Here is a 24,412-nt window from a genome sequence, read left to right on the forward strand (position 1 = left end):
GACGGGGAAGAGAGATCCCATGGGAGGAAGGGGGAAGGAGAGAGAGGGATTAACCAGGATGAAGGGGGATGGGGTTGAGAGATCGGCCAGGAGGAGGAGGGATGTGGAAGACAGTTCCCACAGGAGGATGTGGGATTGGGAAGAGAAATCTCACAGGAGGAAGGGGGATGGGGAAGAGAAATTACACAGGACAATGGGGCATGCCAAAGAGCGATCCGACAGGAAGTGGCAGGTATTCGAAACAAGGCCCTACAGGAGTAAGGGGATGGGGAAAAGAGATCCCACAGGAGGAAGGGGGATGGGGAAGAGAGATCCCACAAGAGGATGGGGAATGGGGAAGAGAGATGTATAGGAGGAAGGGAGATGGGGAAGAGAGATCCCACTGTATGAAATGGGATATTGAAGAGAGATCCCACAGGAAGAAAGGGGTGGGGAGTTTAAATCCCACAGGAGGAAGGGAGTTGGGGAAGACAGATCCAACAGATGGAAGTGGGATGGGAACAGAGGCCCCAGAGGGTGAAAGGGGATGCGGAAGAGAGATCCCACAGGAGCATGAGGGGTGGAGAAGAGAGATTCCTCTGTAGGAATGGGGATGGGGAAGAGAGATTCATCAGGAGGAAGGGAGCTGGTGATGAGCGATCCCACAGGAGGAAGTTGTATAGGGAACAGAGAGCCCACAGGAGGAAGGGAGATGGGTAGAGAGATCTCACAGCAGGAAGAGGGATGGGGAAGGGAGATCCCACAGGCGGCATGGGAGTGTGGAAGAGAGATCCCACAAGCAGGATGAGGCATGGGGAAGAGAGATCCCACAGGAGGAAGGGGGATGGGGAAGAGAGATCCCACAGGAGGAAGGGGGATGGGGAAGAGAGATCCCACAGGAGGAAGGGGGATGGGGAAGAGAGATCCCACAAGCAGGATGAGGCATGGGTAAGAGAGATCCCACAGGAGGAATGGGGATGGGGAAGAGAGATCCCACAGGAGGAAGGGGGATGGGGAAGAGAGATCCCACAGGAGGAAGGGGGATGGGGAAGAGAGATCCCACAGGAGGAAGGGGAATGGGGAAGAGAGATCCCACAGGAGGAAGGGGGATGGGGAAGAGAGATCCCACAGGAGGAAGGGGATATAGAGAGAGATTAAACAGGATGACGCGGGAAGGGGTTGAGAGATTGGCTAGGAGGAGGAGGGATGTGGAAGAGAGTTCCCACAGGAGGATGTGGGATTGGGAAGAGAAATCTCACAGGAGGAAGGGGGTTGGGGAAGTGAAATTCCACAGGACAATGGGGCATGCCAAAGAGAGATCTGACAGGAAGAAGTCGATGGGGGAGAGAGATCCCACAGGGGGAAGGTGTATGGAGAAGAGGCATCCCACAGCAGGAAGGGGGATGGGGATGAGAGATCCCACAGCAGGACGGACTGGGGAAGGGAGATCCCACAGAAGGAAGGGGGATGGGGAAGAGGGATCCCACGGCAGGAAGGGGGATGGGGATGAGAGATCCCACAGAAGGAAGCGGGATGGGGAAGAGAGATCCAACAGGAGGAAGGGGGATGGGGAATAGAGATCCAACAGAAGGAAGGGGGATGGGGAAGAGAGATCCCAGACGAGGAAGGGGGATGCTGAGGAGAGATCCAACAGCAGGAAGGTGGAGTGGGAACAGAGAGCCCAGAGGATGAAAGGGGGATGGAAAAGTGAGATCCCACAGGTGGATTGCTTCCCGTGCCACGTGCTAGTGAGGCTAGAAATAGGAAGATAATGCAGTAAATATGTGGCTGAGGGGATGGTGCATGAGGGTGGGGTTCATGTTTCTGGACAATTGGGCTTTCTTCCAGGGGAGGTGGGACCAGTTTGAATTGGGCAGTTTGCACCTGAACTGGAGGGGACTAGCATCCTAGCCGGTAGGTTAACAAGTTCTGCTCCGGGGGTTTTAAACTAGTTTGCAGGGGGAGGGGAACCAGAGTGTTAGAGCACATAGTGAGGTGGAGGAGGATAAGGGTCATGCGAGGACTGCTTGTATAGACAGATATCAATGGTTTGTACGTGATAGAAATGTTCTCAGGTACATCTATTTTGATGCAAGGAGTATTGTAGGTAAGGCAGATGAGTTTAGTGCGTGGATTGGCACGATAATGATATCGACATTATTGCTATTAGTAAGACTTGGTTGCAGGAGGGGCAGGACTGGCAGCTTCATGTTCCGGGTTTCCGTTGTTTCAGAGGTGATAGGGCGGAGGGATGAAAGGGGGAGAAGTGGCATTACCAGTCAGGGAGAATATCACAGCTGTGCATGGACGGGACTGCCCAGAGGACTCGTCTACAGAGGCCGTATGGGTGGAGCTGAGGAACGGGAAAGGTGCGACCACACGAATAGGGTTGTATTATAGACCGCCCAATAGTCAGAGAGAATCGGAGGAGCAAATCTGTAGAGAGATAGCAGACCAATGTAAGAAACAGAAAGTTGTAATCGTAGGGGATTTTAACTTTCCACATATTGACGGGGATGCCCACTCTGAGAAAGGGTTAGATGGCGTGGAGTTTGTCAAATGTGTTCAGGAAAGTTTTCTAAATCAATATATTGAGGTACCAACGAGAGAGGGTGCAGTACCTGATCCCCTATTAGGGAACCAGACAGGTCAGGTGACAGAAGTATATGTAAGCAAACATTTTGGGTCCAGTGACCATAATGTCATTAGTTTCAAGATAATTATGGATAAGGATAGGACTCATCCACCAGTTAAGGTTCTGAATTGGAGAAGGACCAATTTTGTGGAAAAGAGGGAGGATATGGGAAGTGTGGATTGGGTTAAGTTGTTTTCTGGCAAGGATGTGTTTAGTAAGTGGAACGCCTTCAAGGGTGAAATTTTGAGAGTGCAGAGTTTGCATGTTCCTGCCAGGATTAAAGGCAAAGTTAACAGGCATAGGGAACCTTGGTTTACAAGTGATATTGGTGATCTGGTTAAGTAGGTGTTTAGCAGGTATAGGCAGCAAGGAAGAAATGAGGTACTTGAAGAGTATAGAAAATGTAAGCGAATACTAAAGAAGGAAATCAGGAAGGCAAAAAGGAGACATGAGGTTGCTTTGGCAGATAATGTGAAGGTAAACCCAAAGGGTTTCTACAAGTATATTGAGAGTAAAAGGATAGTAAAGGACAAAATTGTTCCCCTAGAAGATCAGAGTGGTCGTCTATGTGTGGAGCCTCACGAGATGGGGGAGATCTTAAACAGGTTTTTTGCATCAGTGTTTACTCAGGAAACTGGCATAGCGGATATGGAATTAAGGCAAACAAACAGTAGTGTCATGGATCATATAGAGATTAAAGAGGAGGAGCTGCTTGCTGCCTTACAGTGAATACAGGTAGTTAAATCCCCCGGGCCTGACATGATATCTCCTCAGACCTTGAGAGAGACTAGTGTAGAAATTGCAGGGGCCCTGGCAGAAATATTTAAAATGTCCTCAGCCACGGGTGCGGTGCCGGAGGATTGGAGGGTAGTTCATGTAGTTCCGTTGTTTGAAAAAGGCTCCAAAAGTACACCAGGTAATTACAGGCCAGTGAGCCTGACATCAGTAGTAGGTAAATTATCAGAAGGTGTTCTGAGAGATCGGATATACAAGGATTTGGACAACCAAGGGCTGATTAAAGATAGTCAACATGGCTTTGTGTGTGGTAGATCATGTTTAATGAATCTTGTAGTGTTTTTCGAGGAGGTTACCAAGAATGCATATGAAGTAAAGGCTGTGGATGTTGTCTGCATGAACTTTAGTAAGGCCTTTGACAAGGTCCCACGTAAGAGGTTAGTTCAGAAAGTTCAGACACTAGGTATCCATGGAGAGGTTGTAAACTGGATTCGAATTGGCTGTGTGGGAGAAGACAGAGAGTGGTAGTGGATGATTGCTTCTCAGACTGGAGACCTGTGACTAATGGTATGCCTCAGGGATCTGTGCTGGGACCATTGTTGTTTGTTGTCTATATCAATGATGTCGATGATAATTTGATAAATTGGATCAGCAGGTTTGTGGATGACACTAAGATGGATGCGTTGTGGACAGCGAGGAAGGCTTTCAAAGCTTGCAGAGGGATCTGGACCAACTGGAAAAATTGGCCAGAAAATGGCAGATGGAATTTAATGCAGACAAGTGTGAGGTGTTCCATTTTGGAAGGACAAATCAAGGTACGACATACACAATAATGGTAGGGCACTGAAGAGTGCGGAGGAACAGAGGGATCTGGGGGTTCAGATACATAAGCCCCTGAAAGTGGCGTCACAGGTGGACAGGGTTGTAAAAAAGGCTTTTGGCAGCCTGGCATTCATAAATCAAAGTACTGAGTATAGGAGTTGGAATATTATGGTGAGGTTGTATAAGGCATTGGTGAGGCCAAATTTGGAGTATTGTGTGCAGCTCTGATCACCGAACTGTAGGAAGGATATCAGTAAGTTTGAAAAAGTGCAGAGAAGACTTACTAGGATGTTGCTGGGTGTGCAGGAGTTGAGTTACAAGGAAAGATTGAACAGGTTAGGACTTTATTCCTTGGAGCATAGAAGAATGAGGGGAGATTTGATAGAGGTTTACAAAATTATGAGGGTATAGACAGGGTAAATGCGAATAGGCATAGATTAGGAGAGATACAAATGAGAAGACATGGCTTCAGTGTGAAAGGGGAAAGGTTTAGGGGGAGCATTAGGAGGAACTTCTTCACTCAGAGGGTGGTGAGAGTGTGGAACGAGCTGCCATCTGATTTGGAAAATATGGACTCACTCTTAAGCTTTAAGAATAAATTGGATAGATACATGGATGGGAGAGGACTGGAGGGTTATGGACTGGGTGCAGGTCAATGGGACTAGCGGAATAAGGTTTTGGTACAGACTAGAAGGACTGAATGGCTTGTTTTCTGTGCTGTAGTGGTCTATGATTTTATGATTCTATGGGGAGGAGAGTTCCCACAGGCGAAATGGGGATGGGAAAGAGAGATCACAAAGGAGGAAGGGGATGGGGAAGTGAGATCCCACAGGAGGAAGAGGGATGGGGAAGAGAGAACCCAAAGGAGGAAGGGATCACACAGGAGGAAGGGGATGGGGAAGAGAGACCCCACAGGAGTAAGGGGGATGGGGAAGAGAGATCTCACAGGAGGGAGATGGGGAAGGGATGTCCCACAGGAGGATGTGGGAAGGGGAAGAGAGATCCCACAGGAGGAAGGGGGTTGGCGAAGAGAGATCCCACAGGAAGAAGGGGATGGTGAAGGGAGGTCCCATGGGAGGAAGGGGAGAGAAGAGAGAGGGATTAAACAGGATGAAGGGGGAAGGGGTTGAGAGATCGGCCAGGAGGAGGGATGTGGAAGAGATGTCCCGCAGGAGGAGGGGGGTGTGAAAGAGAGATCCCACAGGATGAAGGGGGATGGGGATTAGGGAAACCACAGGAGGAAGGGGGATGGGGAAGAGAGATCCCACAGGAGGAAGGGGGATGTGGAAGAGAGATCCCACAGGAGGAAGGGGGACGGGGAAGAGAGATCCCATGGGAGGAAGGGGGAAGGAGAGAGAGGGATTAACCAGGATGAAGGGGGATGGGGTTGAGAGATCGGCCAGGAGGAGGAGGGATGTGGAAGACAGTTCCCACAGGAGGATGTGGGATTGGGAAGAGAAATCTCACAGGAGGAAGGGGGATGGGGAAGAGAAATTACACAGGACAATGGGGCATGCCAAAGAGCGATCCGACAGGAAGTGGCAGGTATTCGAAACAAGGCCCTACAGGAGTAAGGGGATGGGGAAAAGAGATCCCACAGGAGGAAGGGGGATGGGGAAGAGAGATCCCACAAGAGGATGGGGAATGGGGAAGAGAGATGTATAGGAGGAAGGGAGATGGGGAAGAGAGATCCCACTGTATGAAATGGGATATTGAAGAGAGATCCCACAGGAAGAAAGGGGTGGGGAGTTTAAATCCCACAGGAGGAAGGGAGTTGGGGAAGACAGATCCAACAGATGGAAGTGGGATGGGAACAGAGGCCCCAGAGGGTGAAAGGGGATGCGGAAGAGAGATCCCACAGGAGCATGAGGGGTGGAGAAGAGAGATTCCTCTGTAGGAATGGGGATGGGGAAGAGAGATTCATCAGGAGGAAGGGAGCTGGTGATGAGCGATCCCACAGGAGGAAGTTGTATAGGGAACAGAGAGCCCACAGGAGGAAGGGAGATGGGTAGAGAGATCTCACAGCAGGAAGAGGGATGGGGAAGGGAGATCCCACAGGCGGCATGGGAGTGTGGAAGAGAGATCCCACAAGCAGGATGAGGCATGGGGAAGAGAGATCCCACAGGAGGAAGGGGGATGGGGAAGAGAGATCCCACAGGAGGAAGGGGGATGGGGAAGAGAGATCCCACAGGAGGAAGGGGGATGGGGAAGAGAGATCCCACAAGCAGGATGAGGCATGGGTAAGAGAGATCCCACAGGAGGAATGGGGATGGGGAAGAGAGATCCCACAGGAGGAAGGGGGATGGGGAAGAGAGATCCCACAGGAGGAAGGGGGATGGGGAAGAGAGATCCCACAGGAGGAAGGGGAATGGGGAAGAGAGATCCCACAGGAGGAAGGGGGATGGGGAAGAGAGATCCCACAGGAGGAAGGGGAATGGGGAAGAGAGATCCCACAGGAGGAAGGGGGATGGGGAAGAGAGATCCCACAGGAGGAAGGGGATATAGAGAGAGATTAAACAGGATGACGCGGGAAGGGGTTGAGAGATTGGCTAGGAGGAGGAGGGATGTGGAAGAGAGTTCCCACAGGAGGATGTGGGATTGGGAAGAGAAATCTCACAGGAGGAAGGGGGTTGGGGAAGTGAAATTCCACAGGACAATGGGGCATGCCAAAGAGAGATCTGACAGGAAGAAGTCGATGGGGGAGAGAGATCCCACAGGGGGAAGGTGTATGGAGAAGAGGCATCCCACAGCAGGAAGGGGGATGGGGATGAGAGATCCCACAGCAGGACGGACTGGGGAAGGGAGATCCCACAGAAGGAAGGGGGATGGGGAAGAGGGATCCCACGGCAGGAAGGGGGATGGGGATGAGAGATCCCACAGAAGGAAGCGGGATGGGGAAGAGAGATCCAACAGGAGGAAGGGGGATGGGGAATAGAGATCCAACAGAAGGAAGGGGGATGGGGAAGAGAGATCCCAGACGAGGAAGGGGGATGCTGAGGAGAGATCCAACAGCAGGAAGGTGGAGTGGGAACAGAGAGCCCAGAGGATGAAAGGGGGATGGAAAAGTGAGATCCCACAGGTGGATTGCTTCCCGTGCCACGTGCTAGTGAGGCTAGAAATAGGAAGATAATGCAGTAAATATGTGGCTGAGGGGATGGTGCATGAGGGTGGGGTTCATGTTTCTGGACAATTGGGCTTTCTTCCAGGGGAGGTGGGACCAGTTTGAATTGGGCAGTTTGCACCTGAACTGGAGGGGACTAGCATCCTAGCCGGTAGGTTAACAAGTTCTGCTCCGGGGGTTTTAAACTAGTTTGCAGGGGGAGGGGAACCAGAGTGTTAGAGCACATAGTGAGGTGGAGGAGGATAAGGGTCATGCGAGGACTGCTTGTATAGACAGATATCAATGGTTTGTACGTGATAGAAATGTTCTCAGGTACATCTATTTTGATGCAAGGAGTATTGTAGGTAAGGCAGATGAGTTTAGTGCGTGGATTGGCACGATAATGATATCGACATTATTGCTATTAGTAAGACTTGGTTGCAGGAGGGGCAGGACTGGCAGCTTCATGTTCCGGGTTTCCGTTGTTTCAGAGGTGATAGGGCGGAGGGATGAAAGGGGGAGAAGTGGCATTACCAGTCAGGGAGAATATCACAGCTGTGCATGGACGGGACTGCCCAGAGGACTCGTCTACAGAGGCCGTATGGGTGGAGCTGAGGAACGGGAAAGGTGCGACCACACGAATAGGGTTGTATTATAGACCGCCCAATAGTCAGAGAGAATCGGAGGAGCAAATCTGTAGAGAGATAGCAGACCAATGTAAGAAACAGAAAGTTGTAATCGTAGGGGATTTTAACTTTCCACATATTGACGGGGATGCCCACTCTGAGAAAGGGTTAGATGGCGTGGAGTTTGTCAAATGTGTTCAGGAAAGTTTTCTAAATCAATATATTGAGGTACCAACGAGAGAGGGTGCAGTACCTGATCCCCTATTAGGGAACCAGACAGGTCAGGTGACAGAAGTATATGTAAGCAAACATTTTGGGTCCAGTGACCATAATGTCATTAGTTTCAAGATAATTATGGATAAGGATAGGACTCATCCACCAGTTAAGGTTCTGAATTGGAGAAGGACCAATTTTGTGGAAAAGAGGGAGGATATGGGAAGTGTGGATTGGGTTAAGTTGTTTTCTGGCAAGGATGTGTTTAGTAAGTGGAACGCCTTCAAGGGTGAAATTTTGAGAGTGCAGAGTTTGCATGTTCCTGCCAGGATTAAAGGCAAAGTTAACAGGCATAGGGAACCTTGGTTTACAAGTGATATTGGTGATCTGGTTAAGTAGGTGTTTAGCAGGTATAGGCAGCAAGGAAGAAATGAGGTACTTGAAGAGTATAGAAAATGTAAGCGAATACTAAAGAAGGAAATCAGGAAGGCAAAAAGGAGACATGAGGTTGCTTTGGCAGATAATGTGAAGGTAAACCCAAAGGGTTTCTACAAGTATATTGAGAGTAAAAGGATAGTAAAGGACAAAATTGTTCCCCTAGAAGATCAGAGTGGTCGTCTATGTGTGGAGCCTCACGAGATGGGGGAGATCTTAAACAGGTTTTTTGCATCAGTGTTTACTCAGGAAACTGGCATAGCGGATATGGAATTAAGGCAAACAAACAGTAGTGTCATGGATCATATAGAGATTAAAGAGGAGGAGCTGCTTGCTGCCTTACAGTGAATACAGGTAGTTAAATCCCCCGGGCCTGACATGATATCTCCTCAGACCTTGAGAGAGACTAGTGTAGAAATTGCAGGGGCCCTGGCAGAAATATTTAAAATGTCCTCAGCCACGGGTGCGGTGCCGGAGGATTGGAGGGTAGTTCATGTAGTTCCGTTGTTTGAAAAAGGCTCCAAAAGTACACCAGGTAATTACAGGCCAGTGAGCCTGACATCAGTAGTAGGTAAATTATCAGAAGGTGTTCTGAGAGATCGGATATACAAGGATTTGGACAACCAAGGGCTGATTAAAGATAGTCAACATGGCTTTGTGTGTGGTAGATCATGTTTAATGAATCTTGTAGTGTTTTTCGAGGAGGTTACCAAGAATGCATATGAAGTAAAGGCTGTGGATGTTGTCTGCATGAACTTTAGTAAGGCCTTTGACAAGGTCCCACGTAAGAGGTTAGTTCAGAAAGTTCAGACACTAGGTATCCATGGAGAGGTTGTAAACTGGATTCGAATTGGCTGTGTGGGAGAAGACAGAGAGTGGTAGTGGATGATTGCTTCTCAGACTGGAGACCTGTGACTAATGGTATGCCTCAGGGATCTGTGCTGGGACCATTGTTGTTTGTTGTCTATATCAATGATGTCGATGATAATTTGATAAATTGGATCAGCAGGTTTGTGGATGACACTAAGATGGATGCGTTGTGGACAGCGAGGAAGGCTTTCAAAGCTTGCAGAGGGATCTGGACCAACTGGAAAAATTGGCCAGAAAATGGCAGATGGAATTTAATGCAGACAAGTGTGAGGTGTTCCATTTTGGAAGGACAAATCAAGGTACGACATACACAATAATGGTAGGGCACTGAAGAGTGCGGAGGAACAGAGGGATCTGGGGGTTCAGATACATAAGCCCCTGAAAGTGGCGTCACAGGTGGACAGGGTTGTAAAAAAGGCTTTTGGCAGCCTGGCATTCATAAATCAAAGTACTGAGTATAGGAGTTGGAATATTATGGTGAGGTTGTATAAGGCATTGGTGAGGCCAAATTTGGAGTATTGTGTGCAGCTCTGATCACCGAACTGTAGGAAGGATATCAGTAAGTTTGAAAAAGTGCAGAGAAGACTTACTAGGATATTGCTGGGTGTGCAGGAGTTGAGTTACAAGGAAAGATTGAACAGGTTAGGACTTTATTCCTTGGAGCGTAGAAGAATGAGGGGAGATTTGATAGAGGTTTACAAAATTATGAGGGTATAGACAGGGTAAATGCGAATAGGCATAGATTAGGAGAGATACAAATGAGAAGACATGGCTTCAGTGTGAAAGGGGAAAGGTTTAGGGGGAGCATTAGGAGGAACTTCTTCACTCAGAGGGTGGTGAGAGTGTGGAACGAGCTGCCATCTGATTTGGAAAATATGGACTCACTCTTAAGCTTTAAGAATAAATTGGATAGATACATGGATGGGAGAGGACTGGAGGGTTATGGACTGGGTGCAGGTCAATGGGACTAGCGGAATAAGGTTTTGGTACAGACTAGAAGGACTGAATGGCTTGTTTTCTGTGTTGTAGTGGTCTATGATTTTATGATTCTATGGGGAGGAGAGTTCCCACAGGCGAAATGGGGATGGGAAAGAGAGATCACAAAGGAGGAAGGGGATGGGGAAGTGAGATCCCACAGGAGGAAGGGGGATGGGGAAGAGAGATTCCACAGGATGAAAGGGGGATGGGGAGAAGAGATCTTACAGGAAGGCGGGGGGGGTGTGTGGGTTGTGTGGAAAAGACATCCCACAGGAGGATGAGGAAAGAGTAATAGAACCTACAGGAGGAATGGGGGTGTGTGCAAGATTCCAAAGAATGGAAGGGGGATTGGGATGAGAGGTCCCACGGGAGGATTCCAAGGGTAAATAATAATCCTACAAGACGAGAGGATGCAGAAATTTTTTGTATGTGTGTGTTTGGTCTGAACAGAGGCCCAGAGGAGATGCGCCCTCGCTCTTTGCGTATCTGGAAGTGAGCAAAGTCACACACGGGGAAGGGCAGTGGGAGGACAATCTCACAATGGTATTTCTTTCCTTCTCACTGGGACAGTCTGCTGACAGTCTCTTGTCCCTCACCAGGAAGGGGGTGTGAATCTCTGACCCACCTGCTGCAGTCAGTGTCGGTCTGGGTGTCAGTAACAGTGAGAAGGAACATTGTCAATGGACGGGTCACAGGCAGCGAGAAACACGGCCATTCCTGTGATTTACTACCATTAAACCAATGGTCGTTGTTCACTGATCTGATGAAGTCTCCAAAATCCCTTCACAAGGAACCAAAGAACCCTCCTGTCCTTGGGGAATTACTGACCGATCCCCTGGGCATTTGTCATATTTCTTCACAATCTGATTTACTACAAATTTACCGAAATTCCTTTCCATTGAAACAACACAATGGAACAGTTTCACAGTTCAGAGTGAGAGATAAATCAAGTTACCTCAACTCCTGGCACTTGTGCAGCCCGGGTCCCAGCCGTTGGATTCCTTCACACTGAATGTGACAGCCCTGCAGGTCGAGGTGTTTTATTGTATCACAGAGTCCGATGACATGAGACAGGACCGCGCAGTCAATCGGGGTCAGTGTCATTCCACTGAATGAAAGTGTTTCCACAGATCCCAGTATGGCCTGAGCCAGGCCACGATTCTGAGACTCAAACAGGTAGTGCAATGTGTTCAGGAGGCTCCTTTTACCAGCTTCATTCCTCGTGTTTCCACTCTGGCGTTTAACCTCCTCCTTCACCCAGTCAATCACCCGGCAGGTTGTTTGATGAGGAAATGGACCCAGAAACTCCTCCAGGCCCCGAGCTGTCATTGGGGAGGAGAGACCAGCAACAAAACGGAGAAATACCTCAAATCGCCCATCTGTCGTGTTGTGGGCTTCAGTGAGGAACTTCAGGATATCCCCGGGATGTGGATTCAGGAATTGTGCGACTGCAGCTACAAACTCTTGGATGGTGAGGTGTGGGAATGTGTACACCACACTCTGGGCAGAATCCTCTCTCTCCAAAAGCTCCATCAGGAATCCGGACAGGAACTGGGAAGGCTGCAGATTGTAGTTGATCAAATCTCCATGTGTAAACACAATCTTCTTCTCAGACACTCCTCTGTAGGCCATCTGACCAACCCTGAGTAACACATCACGGGGGCTCTCAATCTCACGGCCGTGGTTTTTCAGGATGTTGTAAATATAGTAGGAGTACAGTTGGGTGATGGTTTTGGGAACTCGCTGTGGGTCCCTGACTCTTTGTGTGAAGAAGGGGCCCAGTGCCAGAGTGAGGATCCAGCAGTAGGAGGGGTTGTAGCTCATGGTGTACAGGATCTCGTTCTCCTTCACGTGTTTGAAAACAGCTTCTGCCACCGTCCGATCTTCAAAATACCTGATGAAATATTCCTTCCGTTCTTCATCAACAAATCCCAGGATTTCAGCCCAGACACTGATGTCTGCCTTTTCCAATAAATGTAACGCAGTGGGACGGGTTGTCACCAGCACTGAACACCCTGGGAGCAGCTTGCCCTGGATTAAACTATACACAATGTCAGACACGTTGCACTTGAATTCAGGATCTGTGTACTGTGATTCTGTGTCTCTCCGACCATCAACAAAGTTAATTTTGTCCTTAAATTCATCCAATCCGTCAAATATGAACAGCAGTCCCTCTGTGTGTTTCCAGACCTTTCCCAGAATATTCCCAAAGTAAGGATACTGATGCAGAATCAGTTCTTTCAGGTTTATTCTGCAGTTAATGGAGTTTAAATCCCGGAATTTGAAACTGAAGACAAACTGGAATTGTTGGTATATCTTCCCCGTGGCCCAGTCATAAACAATCTTTTGTACCATTGTTGTTTTCCCAATCCCCGGGACTCCGGCCACTGCTGCAGACATCCCGGATTTGTTTCTAAAGACAGATCTTTTAAATTTTTGAACAAAGCTCTTCTTGAATAACTGATCAGTCCGGATTTTTTCCAGCTTACCACGGAGATCTTTTTCTCTCCACTCCTCGTGGTCTCTGCCTCTTGCCAGCAGCTCATGTTCCACCTGTCTCCGATCTCGAACAGTAGAAATGACCGTGAGCTCAGTGTATCGATCAACCAGCTGGAAAACTTTCACCTTCTCCCTCATCAGGATCGTGTTCACTCTCAGTGTTTCAGTTTGTGTCCGCAGAGTCTCCATGTGTTTCCTTTGAACATCTTATGACGGACAGAAATCGGTTGTCAATGCCTGATCTGATGAACATGGAGCTCACAACATATTTTCTTTAATAAAAAAATACCTGTGAAAGACACTGTTTGTGTGAAATCGGGTGATCAGAGATTAGAGTGTCTGAAAGTGAAAGACGGCCCAGAAACATTTCTGATCTGATTCAGATCCGCTGTTAAAGGCTCCACTCTCCCCTCTGTTGGTAGTTTGCAGATTCCCCGGTGTTCCAGCGAGCACCAAGTGCACACGTGATTCTGGAGAGGAGAGTGTTGTGTGGAGCGGGTGGTTTCACTGCTCAGCTTCTGCTGAACTGTGCAACCCTGCAGAGGGTAACAGTGGGGGGTGAGGGGGGCATTTACTTACTCTGCTGACTTTTACTTCTCTCACAATGGACCCCATGTTCTTGACACTCCTTTAGGATTAAGCTGTCAGTACTGAGCCACAGAAAAGGAATTTCCCAGGCTGAGCCAGTCACAATGTGACACACCCCACACTGGTCTACAGTCTCTTACTCTCCGAGGAGCCGGTACATGAACTCCGGCAATTCGCTGATGATGTGCGGAAGAGCAGGAAGCTGAAGAGGATGGCAGCGGTAATAGGGAACTCTAAAGTCAGGAGGACAGGTAGGCAATTCTGTGGACACCGATGGTACTTTGCCTCTCAGGTGCCATTGTCCGAAATGTTTCTGGACGCGTCCACAATATCCTGAGAAGGGAGGTTGAGCAGCCAGAAGTCGTGACAAACATTGGTAACAACGACATAGGAAAAGCAAAGGGAGGAGGTCTGGAAAACAGAACACAGGGGGTTAGGAAAAAAGCTGAGGAACAGGAGCTCAAAAGTAGTGATCTCAGGATTGCTGCCTGTGCCACCCGACAGTGGCAATAGGAATAGAATGAGGTGGCAGAGAAATGTGTGGCAGAGCATTTGGAGCAGGGGGCAGTGATTCAGATTTCTGGATAATTGGGACCACTTCCGGGGTTGGTAGGACCTGTACAAAAGGCACGGGTTACACGTGAATCCGATGAGGACCAATATTCTTACGGGCAGATTTACTGGAGCTGTTGGGAGTGTTTTAACCTAAAATGGCAGGGGGACTGGAACTAGGATGATAAAGCTGTGGATGAACCAGCAGTTTTACAAGTAGATGATGGGTTTAACATGAATGTAAGGAAGGACAAGCCAATGACTGGGTTCAAATACAGACAGAGCAAACTGTTCAATTGTACCACATCCACAACATTCAAAATGGCGCAGATGGAGAACTGAACGCTTTGCATTTAAATGCACGCAGCATTTAGAATAAGGTGGACGAACTCTTGGCACAGTTAGAGATTGGTTGGTATAATGTTGTGGGCATCAATGAGTCGTGGCTGAAAGAAGACCATAGCTGGAAGCTTAACGTTAAAGGATAAACGTCTTGTCGAAAGGACAGGCAGGAAGGCATAGGCGGTGGTGGTGTGGCCGTGTTGGTTCAAGATGGGGTCACATCTTGTTAAAGAGGTTACATAGGGTTAGAGAATGTTGAATCTTTGTGGGTGGAGATAAGAAACTACAGGGGTTAAAAAAAAGCTTTATGGGAATCTTATATTGGCCTGCAAATAGCAGCGAAGGTGTGGGGTTGAGATTGCAAAGGGAGCTGGGAAAGGCGTGTCATCAAGGTGATGACATAATTCAATTTGCACGGGGAATTAGAAAATCAAACAAACTTCAGGAGTCGGATCACAAGAGAGGGAATTTATTGAATACCTACGAGAGAGCGTTTTAGAGCAGCTTGTGCTTGACGCTACTCAGGAAAATTCTGTCTTTGATTGGGTGTTATGTAATAGCTCGGATCTTATAAGGGAGCTTAATGTAAAAGAACCCTCAACTGGTAGTGATCATAATATGAGTGAATTCATACTGAAGTTTGAGAGGGAGAAGCATAACTTATGGTATCAGTATCGCAATGGAATAAAGTGAATTACAGAGGCACGAGAGGGAAGCTTTCCCAGGTAGATTGGAGAAGGATACCAGTGGAGATGACGGCACAGCAGAGATGGCTGAAGCTTCCGGGAAAAGGTCTCAAGTTGCAGGATAGATACGGCCCACGGAGGAAGAAGTTCTCAAGTGTCACGTGCAGGCAACCATGGTTGACAAAGGAAGTTAAGGATTGCACAAAAGCCAAAGAAAGGGCATGCAAGATAACAAAAGTGAGGGAAAGTTGGATGAATAGAAAACTTTTAATATCCAACAAAAGGCAACTAAAATAGCGATAAGAAGGGAAAGGATGAAATATGAGGGCAGAAAAGCCAATAATATACAGCAGGATATTAAGCACTTTTTTCAGTTATATGAAGAGTAAAAGGGAGGTGAGAGTTGATACTGGAACACTGAAAAGTGATGTTCGTGAGATAGTAATGGTGGACAAACAAATGTCAGAACTTAATGTGTACTTAGCATATATCTCTGTGAAAGCCGCTAGCAGCATGCAATGGTCTGCGAGTGACAGGCAGTACGAGTGAGTGCCATTGCTATTACAAAAGAAAATAGTTCTCGGCATACTGAAAGCTCTTAAGGTGCAACGTCACCTGGGCCAGATGGACTACATCCAGAATCCTGAGAGAGGTTGCTGAAGAGGAGTCAGTGGATGCCATTTACTTGGATTTTCAGAAGGCATTTGATAAGGAGCCGCACACGAACCTGCTTAAGCAGATAAAAATCTATGACGTCACAGGAAAGATACTGGCCCGTGGAGCGGAATTGCTGACAGGCAGCAGGCAGCGAGTGGGAATAAAAGGGGCCTTTTTCTGATTGGCTGCCAGTGACTGGTGGTGTTCCTCAGGGATCAGTATTGGGACCGCGGCTTTTCAGATTGTTTGTCAATGATTTAGATGATGCAATAAATGTATTTGTGGCAAAGTTTGCGGATGATACAAAGATAGGTGGAGAGGTAGGTACAGCGATTGCAACAGAACAGAGGCCGACGGGAATGTCTGTTTATCAAACTCACAGAGGCTTCCGAGTACAGATCCCGAGACTGGGAAGGTGCCGGGTGTTGTGACAAATGCAAATTGCTTCCTGTCCTCCAGCCACAGCAACAAAAACCTGTCTCCCAGATTCTGACAGTCTCTAAACAGGCCTCTAAAGAGACGTATTCAGACTCTCAGAGTGAAATAACAACAAAAACCTGTCTCCCAGACTCTGACAGTCTCTACACAGGCCTCTAAAGAGACGTATTCAGACTCTCAGAGTGAAATAACAACAAAAACCTGTCTCCCAGACTCTGACAGTCTCTAAACAGGCCTCTAAAGAGACGTATTCAGACTCTCAGAGTGAAATAACAGCAAAAACCTGTCTCCCAGACTCTGACAGTCTCTAAACAGGCCTCTAAAGAGACGTATTCAGACTCTCAGAGTGAAATAACAACAAAAACCTGTCTCCCAGACTCTTGACTGTCTCTAAACAGGCCTCTAAAGAGACGTATTCAGACTCTCATAGTTAAATAAAGGCTTTGAGCTTTCCAGTCCATCACTTACCTTTCAGATGCGCGGGCACTTCAGATAAACCCCGCTCAGTGTCCATGTAGGCGAACTGGCCGTCACCTGTTCAAACAGATTAACCTGCATGAACTCTGTTCTGTGTAATACTGTAAATTCATCAGCATTTACATCTGTAACACACAGTGTACTGTTCACCGTACCTCGTTCCCATATTTCCTTCAATATTCTGCTCAGCTTTGGTAAATGGTGATGTAGTTTCACAAAGGATTCCCACATCACCCTCCGGGCCCCGGAGCCCTTCTCCATCACCAGATCCAGGAGGAGTTTGGAAGCGCCCCGCTCGGTTTCCCTTCTCCGCGAGGTCAGTCACGCTCTGTAATGAACAATGGGGAATATATTGAGGAGCGGAGGGATGGGTTCAAATCTACCCTGAACATGGACTGACCCAGCACATTCTGCTCGTCACAGATCACTGACAGCAATTGTTCGTAGCAGGAAAAAGAATTTAAAAGAAGTTAGCGTGGCCAGTGATGACTTTCTGAACGCCACAGATTGCGGGGTACTTATCCACTTGGCAAGGTTTAAAAGGAGCAGACATAGTGTGAGTGAGCCAGAGATAGGTAGGTTATTGAGGCTTTGTGTCAGAGAGGGTTCAGTGAGGAGAGGCGGAGGATTTAGGTAGATCCTGGGTAATATTTCCGCTCTCTGTTTCACGGGTAGAACAGTGGGAATGCCAGGCAGCATAGTGGGATGCTCTTCCTACAGGGTGCGGCAAGTCAGGGAGACCTCCAGTGTCCCTGACAACTGCACTTTCGGGAATTTCATCCAGCTGCAGCTTCTTACAGACTGTGCTGAGGAATTGGAGCTGGAGCTGGATAAACCCGGGATCACTCGGGAGACTGAGAGGTTGACTGACAGACTTTACAGGGAGGGAGCTATACCCAAGGCGCAGAACACAGGAAACTGGGTGACTGTCAGGAGGGGGAAGGGAACAGGCAGCCTCTACAGGAAACTCCTTGTAACAAGTATACGGCTTTTTGTTTCGGGGTATTGTCTCGCAGAGGAAAGCCACGGTGATTATGCCTCTGGCTCTGAGTTTGGCTTTGTGACTCAGAAGGGATGAGAATTGCTGATCTGCACTGACAGGGGGAATTCAATGGTCAGGAGAACAGACTGGAGATTCTATTTACGAGAACAGGATTTTTGGATGGTGTCTTGCCAAGGTCAGTAATATCTCGTATCGACTCTGAAAGTTTCTTAAGGGCAGGATGAGCAGGTCTTGGTCCACGTTGGTACCAATGACAAGAGTAGGAAGTGTGATGAGATCGTGCAAAGTGATACAGATCCAAAATTTCTTGAAAGTGTTATCGAAGGTAGATGGCGTTGTAAAGCTTTTCGGACATGGGGCTTCATGAATCAAAATATTGAATACAGAAGTTGGGATATTATGTCAAAGTTGACGTTGCAGAGGCTAATTTGAACTAATGTGTACACCTGCCTCCCGGAAGGATATCAATAAGATTGAACGAATGCAGAATAAAATACAGATTGTTACCAGGAGTTGAGGATCTGAGATATAGAGGAAGTGTGAATAGGCTAGGACATTATTCCATAGAGTGTAGGAGGACCATGAGAGATGTGAAAGAGGTATACACGTTAATAAAAGTTATAGAGAGAGTTAGTGCGAAAATGCATTTATTACTGAGGTTGGGTGGGACTGGAATTAGAGATCATAGGGTAACGATGACAGGTGAAAGGAAATATGAGGGGGAACTTGTTCACTCAGAGGTTGCTGAAGAGCGCGGAACGTGCTGCCATCTTAATTAGTCGATGTACATTCGAGTTGATTATTTAAGATCAGTTTGGATAAGTTTATTCAATGGGGGAGTTATGGACGTCTCCAGTCCGGGTACAGATCAATGGGACTATGCAGATAATAGGTCGGTGTGGACGAGATGGGCGGAAGAGCCTGTTGCTGTACTGTAGTGTTTGATGACTATGACTAGGTGAAACTATGGCCGGGTCAGTGTTGATTTTCGCCAGGGTAATCCCTGGTGAACCGCAGCAGCTTCACACTTCACTGCCAGGCTCCATGAGGGGTCCAGTGCCAGCCAACAGCTGGAAACTGGCAGTGAGGAGCAGCCAGCAAACTCAGGACTATTGTGCGTGTGTGACAGACCAAAGCCAACAGCTGGAAACTGGCAGTGAGGAGCAGCCAGCAAACTCAGGACTATTGTGCGTGTGTGACAGACCAAAGCCAACTGGTGGTAATGTTAAGTAAGAAGTTTGGACTGAAATTGTCAGCTGCCTCACGTGGAATGTCGTGCTCAGTATGGTGTCTGGCTCTTCACTAATATTCATTCTGGGTGGCAATAGGTGAATGCACTCCAGTAGCACGAGGACCATTTCGTTTCTTTGTAATTCTATGTTAGCTGTAGATGTTTGGAATATTTTCAGTGGCACTAATGTTGCACTTCCCATGTTAACAGTATATGCTGTGGTAATTACAAACTCAAATTGGAAGTCACAAGGAACAGAAGGTAAAAGAAACATGAGGCATGTTGGGATATTGATAAAGAAAGGGTCAGCAGTTCAAATGAGAGATGGGTCAGTGTTGCCCGAGTTGAAAATAGGGTTGAAGGTAGACTGAGAATGAGCTGGGAAATATGTCACTATATATTTGATTTGTGGGAAACTCGTGGGTCATGAGAAGAACACAGATTGGTGAATGGCCACTAAGGTTGAACATTGGGAACATGATGTGATGTCAGACTGAGTGGTGTAGAGTGGTTCTTTGTCCACTTGCAATGTCCGTCAAGTGTCACATCACTAAATTCACCAGTAAATCATTGCCTGTATCCTAATCTGTCTATAAATGAATGTGATCAGAAAACTGGAGAGAGGCTTGTATTGGTTAATGAAAGTTCAGGGTTTCCGCAGATGAAAACTCTTTTCATGATGTTCACCACAAGCATTACAGGATTTTCACTGCCCAGAGGTGCCGTTACACCGGTTCTGTCGGTCTGTGATTGATTCAGTAGAATCTACACTCAGTCTATGTCCCTTCCACTTACGTGATGCTCTGGCCCGGTGAAGTGATCCTCGGCCATTAACATGAAGCTGACTCCCTCCACACCCTCCTCAATCGCCTGCTCCAGTCGCTCCATGTAGAATCTCGTCAACCGGAACAGTTGGTGATCCTCACAATTTGTCAGGAAGGCAGAGATGGCGGAGTTCAGATCTGTAGTCGGTCATAGAACATAAAATAGTAGATGTACCATGCGTATGCAGACAAGATGCCAATTTAAACCAATCCCATCTTCAGGAACATGATCAACATCCCTCCATTCCCAGCCTACTCATGAGTTCAAACGCCTCTCAGATGATGCTGAGTATCTGTTTCCAGTCCCTCCCTCGGCAGCTCATTCCAGACACCGATCACTCTCTGTGGAAAACATGCATCCTAAATCCCCTTTAAACTTTACCATCTAAACTTAAACCTGTTACCTCAGGTTTTTGTGGTGAAACTCGTCTGCACCCTCTACAGACCCTCCACATCATTCTCGATTTGTGCACAATACTGAAATTGTCTCTTAACCAACGTGTATCCAGTTACAGTCTAACATTAACAAATACCTCAACTCATCGTTAGCACACTACCAATTGTGTTGCCACCTTCAGGGAGCTGTGCACATCCATCACAAGACCCGACAGTACATCAATCTTATTATCAGTCCCAACATTCACTGTGCACATTGCTCGCGAATTTGACCTCCCAAAATGCAAATTCTCACATTTGCCTGAATTATCTGTACTTGGTGACTCTCTGTTCCTATTTCTAACTGGATGCTGAACACTTTGACAACAGTCCCAAATTTACTCAACTCCGCCAACTCTGTAAATCAATGAATAAGTCCACCCAGTATATCATATGATTAACCTATTTGATTCACACTCACGACGCATGGCGAAACAGTGATCCTTGCGAACACTACTGGTCACAGACCTTCAGCCAGAACAACGCTCCTCTAGTGCTGACTCCATTTTATGTACCCAAGACGACTTTGAAATCAATTTACAGATTCTCAGCCCGAAACGTTGAAGGTTATTTTTTCTCTATAGGTGCTTCCTGACATGCTGAGTTTCTCCAGCATTTTGTACGGTGCCCTCTCCACTTATCATTTTGTTTTACTTTAATCCTATTCGCCAAGGACATTTCATTGCTTCAGTAGCGCCCCCCCCCCCCCCAGATTCCCTGAGTACAATTTCTCTTGTTCACTGTCTCCTGCACCCAGCCCGTCCTCCCTCAATATAACGTTCTATAACTCGGCCACAGAAAACAGACACCGGGATCTCCCCTCACCTCCATTGTGCAACAACCCGTTAATTTGGGGAGAATTCACCATTGCCCTTCCAAACAGAAAACAACTTCTGTTTCTCTCAACGGCTGTCGGAGGCATTTCCCACATCAGGTCGTACCAAATGCTGACGGAAATTCTGTCTGTTCCCTCGACTGTTACATTGCCCGCTGTTGTATTCCTGTCTGAGTGTTACCCACTCCTACCTTATTCAGGGGCTCCTTCTCCTTTCACTCAGGTGAAGATTTGTGTGGTGAGGGGAGTGATTCAACCATTCCCCTTGTTAGGTCCCTGCGCTGGAGCTGGTGAATTGTTCCAGTGCTCATGGATGCTTTACCAGTTGGAACAATGACCCCGTTTGATGGTACTTTCTCTGTGCCCCTTTATCGCCCAAGTTTATCCCTCTGAATTATTGATGATTTGACTTCACGTGTACCATGATGACAGAGTTTTAATGAGAAAGAGGCCAGTGAGCATACCTGTGTCCATTCTGACTCTGTCGTTGGTTGATTACCGTCTGCTTGTCTGACGTCCGGGTGGAAGAATGCCCCACCTGCTGGCAATGACCTGAATTACACAAATAAAAAAGTATGATTCAGTTACTCTGTCCTTCAAATTTAAAACACTTTTGTAAGGTCACTGCTCACTCTCCGACATTCCAGGGAGTAAATGGAGATTGGTACAAAGACCTCCAACTGAACACAAATTTCAAGAAGGTAGCAAGGAAATATAAGGAAACTTAATTAAAGGAGCGATGCAGTGAAGCTGAAGAAGCCAAAAGAATTGGAAAAAAAGAGATCTGTTGCAGAAGATTAGAGAAATTAAAGGAACATTTCAAGTAAAATGAACATAGGAAAAGACAAAAAAGGGAAGGACCTTACAGAACCAAAGGACAAAGGGAGTTGGCAGGAACACACAGAAGAATTGCACAAAGATCCAACAGCGAAGACACCTGCAATGACTCCCTCATCGATCTAGAACCAGACATTCTGGAAAGTGAAGTCGAATGGGCGATAGAAAACATTGCCAATAATAAGGCTGCAGGATGTGACAGGATTTCAGTAAAATTGTTGAAAATTCTAAAAGGTGATGCTGTAAAAGTGTTGCATGCAATTTTCCAGCAGATCTGGGAAAAGATAAACAACAATGACTTTCAGGCTGGATTAAGATCCGTTTTTGTCCCAATACCCAAGAACGGAAATGTAAAGTATTGTTTAAATTACCGAAAGTTTTCACGTGCTAAAAAGGTAATGCTAAAGATCGTGCAAGCAAGACCTGAGCAATATATGGAACACGACCTGCCAGATGGAAGCTGCTTTTAAAAGAGGCAGAAGCACCAGAGACCAAATTGCTAACCTACGCTGGATAATGGAGAAATCGCAAGTATTTCAGAAAAGTATTTATCTATGTTTTATTGACTACTCTAAAGCCTTCAGCAGTGTGGTCCATAATAAACTATGGCAAATCCTTAAAGAAATGGGAATACCTGGACATCTGTTCTGCCTTATGAGAAACTTGTACAAAGATCAAGAAGCAACAGTTAGAACAACACAGAACAACAAACTGGTTCAAGATTTGGAAAGGAGTATGACCAGGCTGCATACTGTCACCCTGTTTGTTTATTTTTTTTCAATTCATTTATTTATTAATTTTTTAAGAAAATTACAAAGAATAAATGTGATGATAAAATAGTAAGAAAAAGAAAAATAATATTAACCCTCCCCCCCCCCTTAACCCTTATCTAAAGAAAGAAAAAAAAAGAAGAGAAAGATTGCTTGGATATCGGAGGATCCCCACATGCTCCATGGAGTTCAAAATAATTTTAATATTTGTTAACTTTCCCCAATTACTTTATAATTTTATCTTCAAAGGACCTATGTATTTAAACCTATCTTTCGTAGGTATGGGAGCCAAATTTTCAAAAATATATCATATTCATTTCTTAGATTATATGTAATTTTTTCAAGTGGAATACAACTATATATTTCATTATGCCAATGATCCATAGTTAAATATAAATCAGATTTCCAAGTAACTGCGATAACTTTTTTGGCTACTGCCAATGCAATTTTTATAAATTTTTTCTGATACTTATTCAATTTAAGTTTCGGTATTGTCCCTTCAATATCTCCTAATAAAAATAATATTGGACTATGTGGGAGTTGTACTCCAGTAATTTGTTCCAATAAAAGTCTCAGATTTATCCAAAATGGTTGAATTTTAAAACAAGACCAAGTAAAATGTAAAAAAAGTACCAATTTCCTGATTACATCGAAAACATTGGTCAGACATATTTGAATTTAATCTATTTATTCTCTGTGGTGTTATATATAATTGATGTAAAAAATTATATTGTATTAATCTAAGTCGAACATTTATTGTATTTATCATACTATCAGAACATAATCTTGACCAACTTTTTCCATCAATTTTAACATTCAAATCAGATTCCCATTTTTGTCTTGATTTATGAATTCCTGATTTAATTGTCTGTTTTTGAAACAAATTGTACATACAAGATGTAAATTTTTTAATTTTTCCTTTTTGAATTAATATTTCTATTTCACTAGGTTTTGGCATCAACATTGTTTGACCCAGCTTTTCTCGTAAATAAGCCTTTAATTGAAAATAACAGAAAAGAGTGTTGTTTGATATTTTATATTTATTTTTTAATTGATCAAATGACATTAATATACCTCCTTCAAAACAATCACCTATATATTTAATCCCCTTTTGGAACCAATTATATAAATGTTTATTATCCATTGGAAAAGGAATAAGCCTATTTTGAATTAAAGTACTTTTTGCTTTATAAAGATAAAGATTTCTTTATCTCATCGTCCATATTTACCTTATTCCATAAATCAATCAAGTGTCTTAATATAGGAGATTCTTTTTTTTCCTGTTTCCATTTGGATTCCCATTTATATATAAAATCTTTTGGTATGTTTTCTCCTATCTTATCTAATTCTATTCTAATCCATGCCGGTTTTTCTTCATCAAAAAAGGACGCAATAAATTAAGTTGATTTGCTTTATAATAATTCTTAAAATTTGGAAGTTGTAACCCTCCTAAATCAAATTTACATGTCCATTTTTCCAATGATATTCTTGACATCTTTCCTTTCCAAAGAAATTTCCTTACATATTCAGTTCTTGAAAAAACTTCTGAAGTAATTGTATTGGTAAAGTTTGGAATAAATATTGCAATCTAGGAAATATATTCATTTTTATAGCATTAACTCATCCTATTAATGTTATTAGTAACATCATCCATTTATCAAGATCCTCTTTTATTTTTTTTAATAATGGCAAATAATTTTGTTTATATAAATTTTTTACATCATTATCAACTCTAATACCTAAATATTTTATCCCATTTATTGACCATCGAAATTGAGTTACTAATCGACATTGATTATAATTTCCTTCGGTAAGGGGTAAAATTTCACTTTTATCCCAATTTAC

The 24,412-nt window shown here is 45.6% G+C and overlaps 1 protein-coding gene across 1 annotated transcript in view; it reads right to left on the reverse strand.

Moving 5' to 3' along the window:
- LOC140723714 (NACHT, LRR and PYD domains-containing protein 12-like) overlaps nt 1–24,412 on the reverse strand; it is a 39,345-nt gene that overhangs the window by 12,657 nt on the left and 2,276 nt on the right. Inside the window, exons 2-6 of the mRNA XM_073038269.1 lie at nt 21,425–21,512; nt 19,662–19,828; nt 16,788–16,960; nt 16,624–16,689; nt 11,349–13,098 (exon numbers count right to left, since the gene is read on the reverse strand). Coding sequence (XP_072894370.1) covers nt 11,349–13,098; nt 16,624–16,689; nt 16,788–16,893 — 1,922 coding nt within the window. The 5' untranslated portion in view covers nt 16,894–16,960; nt 19,662–19,828; nt 21,425–21,512. The remainder of the gene's footprint in view (nt 1–11,348; nt 13,099–16,623; nt 16,690–16,787; nt 16,961–19,661; nt 19,829–21,424; nt 21,513–24,412) is intronic.

The sequence above is a fragment of the Hemitrygon akajei genome, unplaced genomic scaffold (assembly GCF_048418815.1).
Source record: "Hemitrygon akajei unplaced genomic scaffold, sHemAka1.3 Scf000129, whole genome shotgun sequence".
NCBI lineage: Eukaryota > Metazoa > Chordata > Chondrichthyes > Myliobatiformes > Dasyatidae > Hemitrygon > Hemitrygon akajei.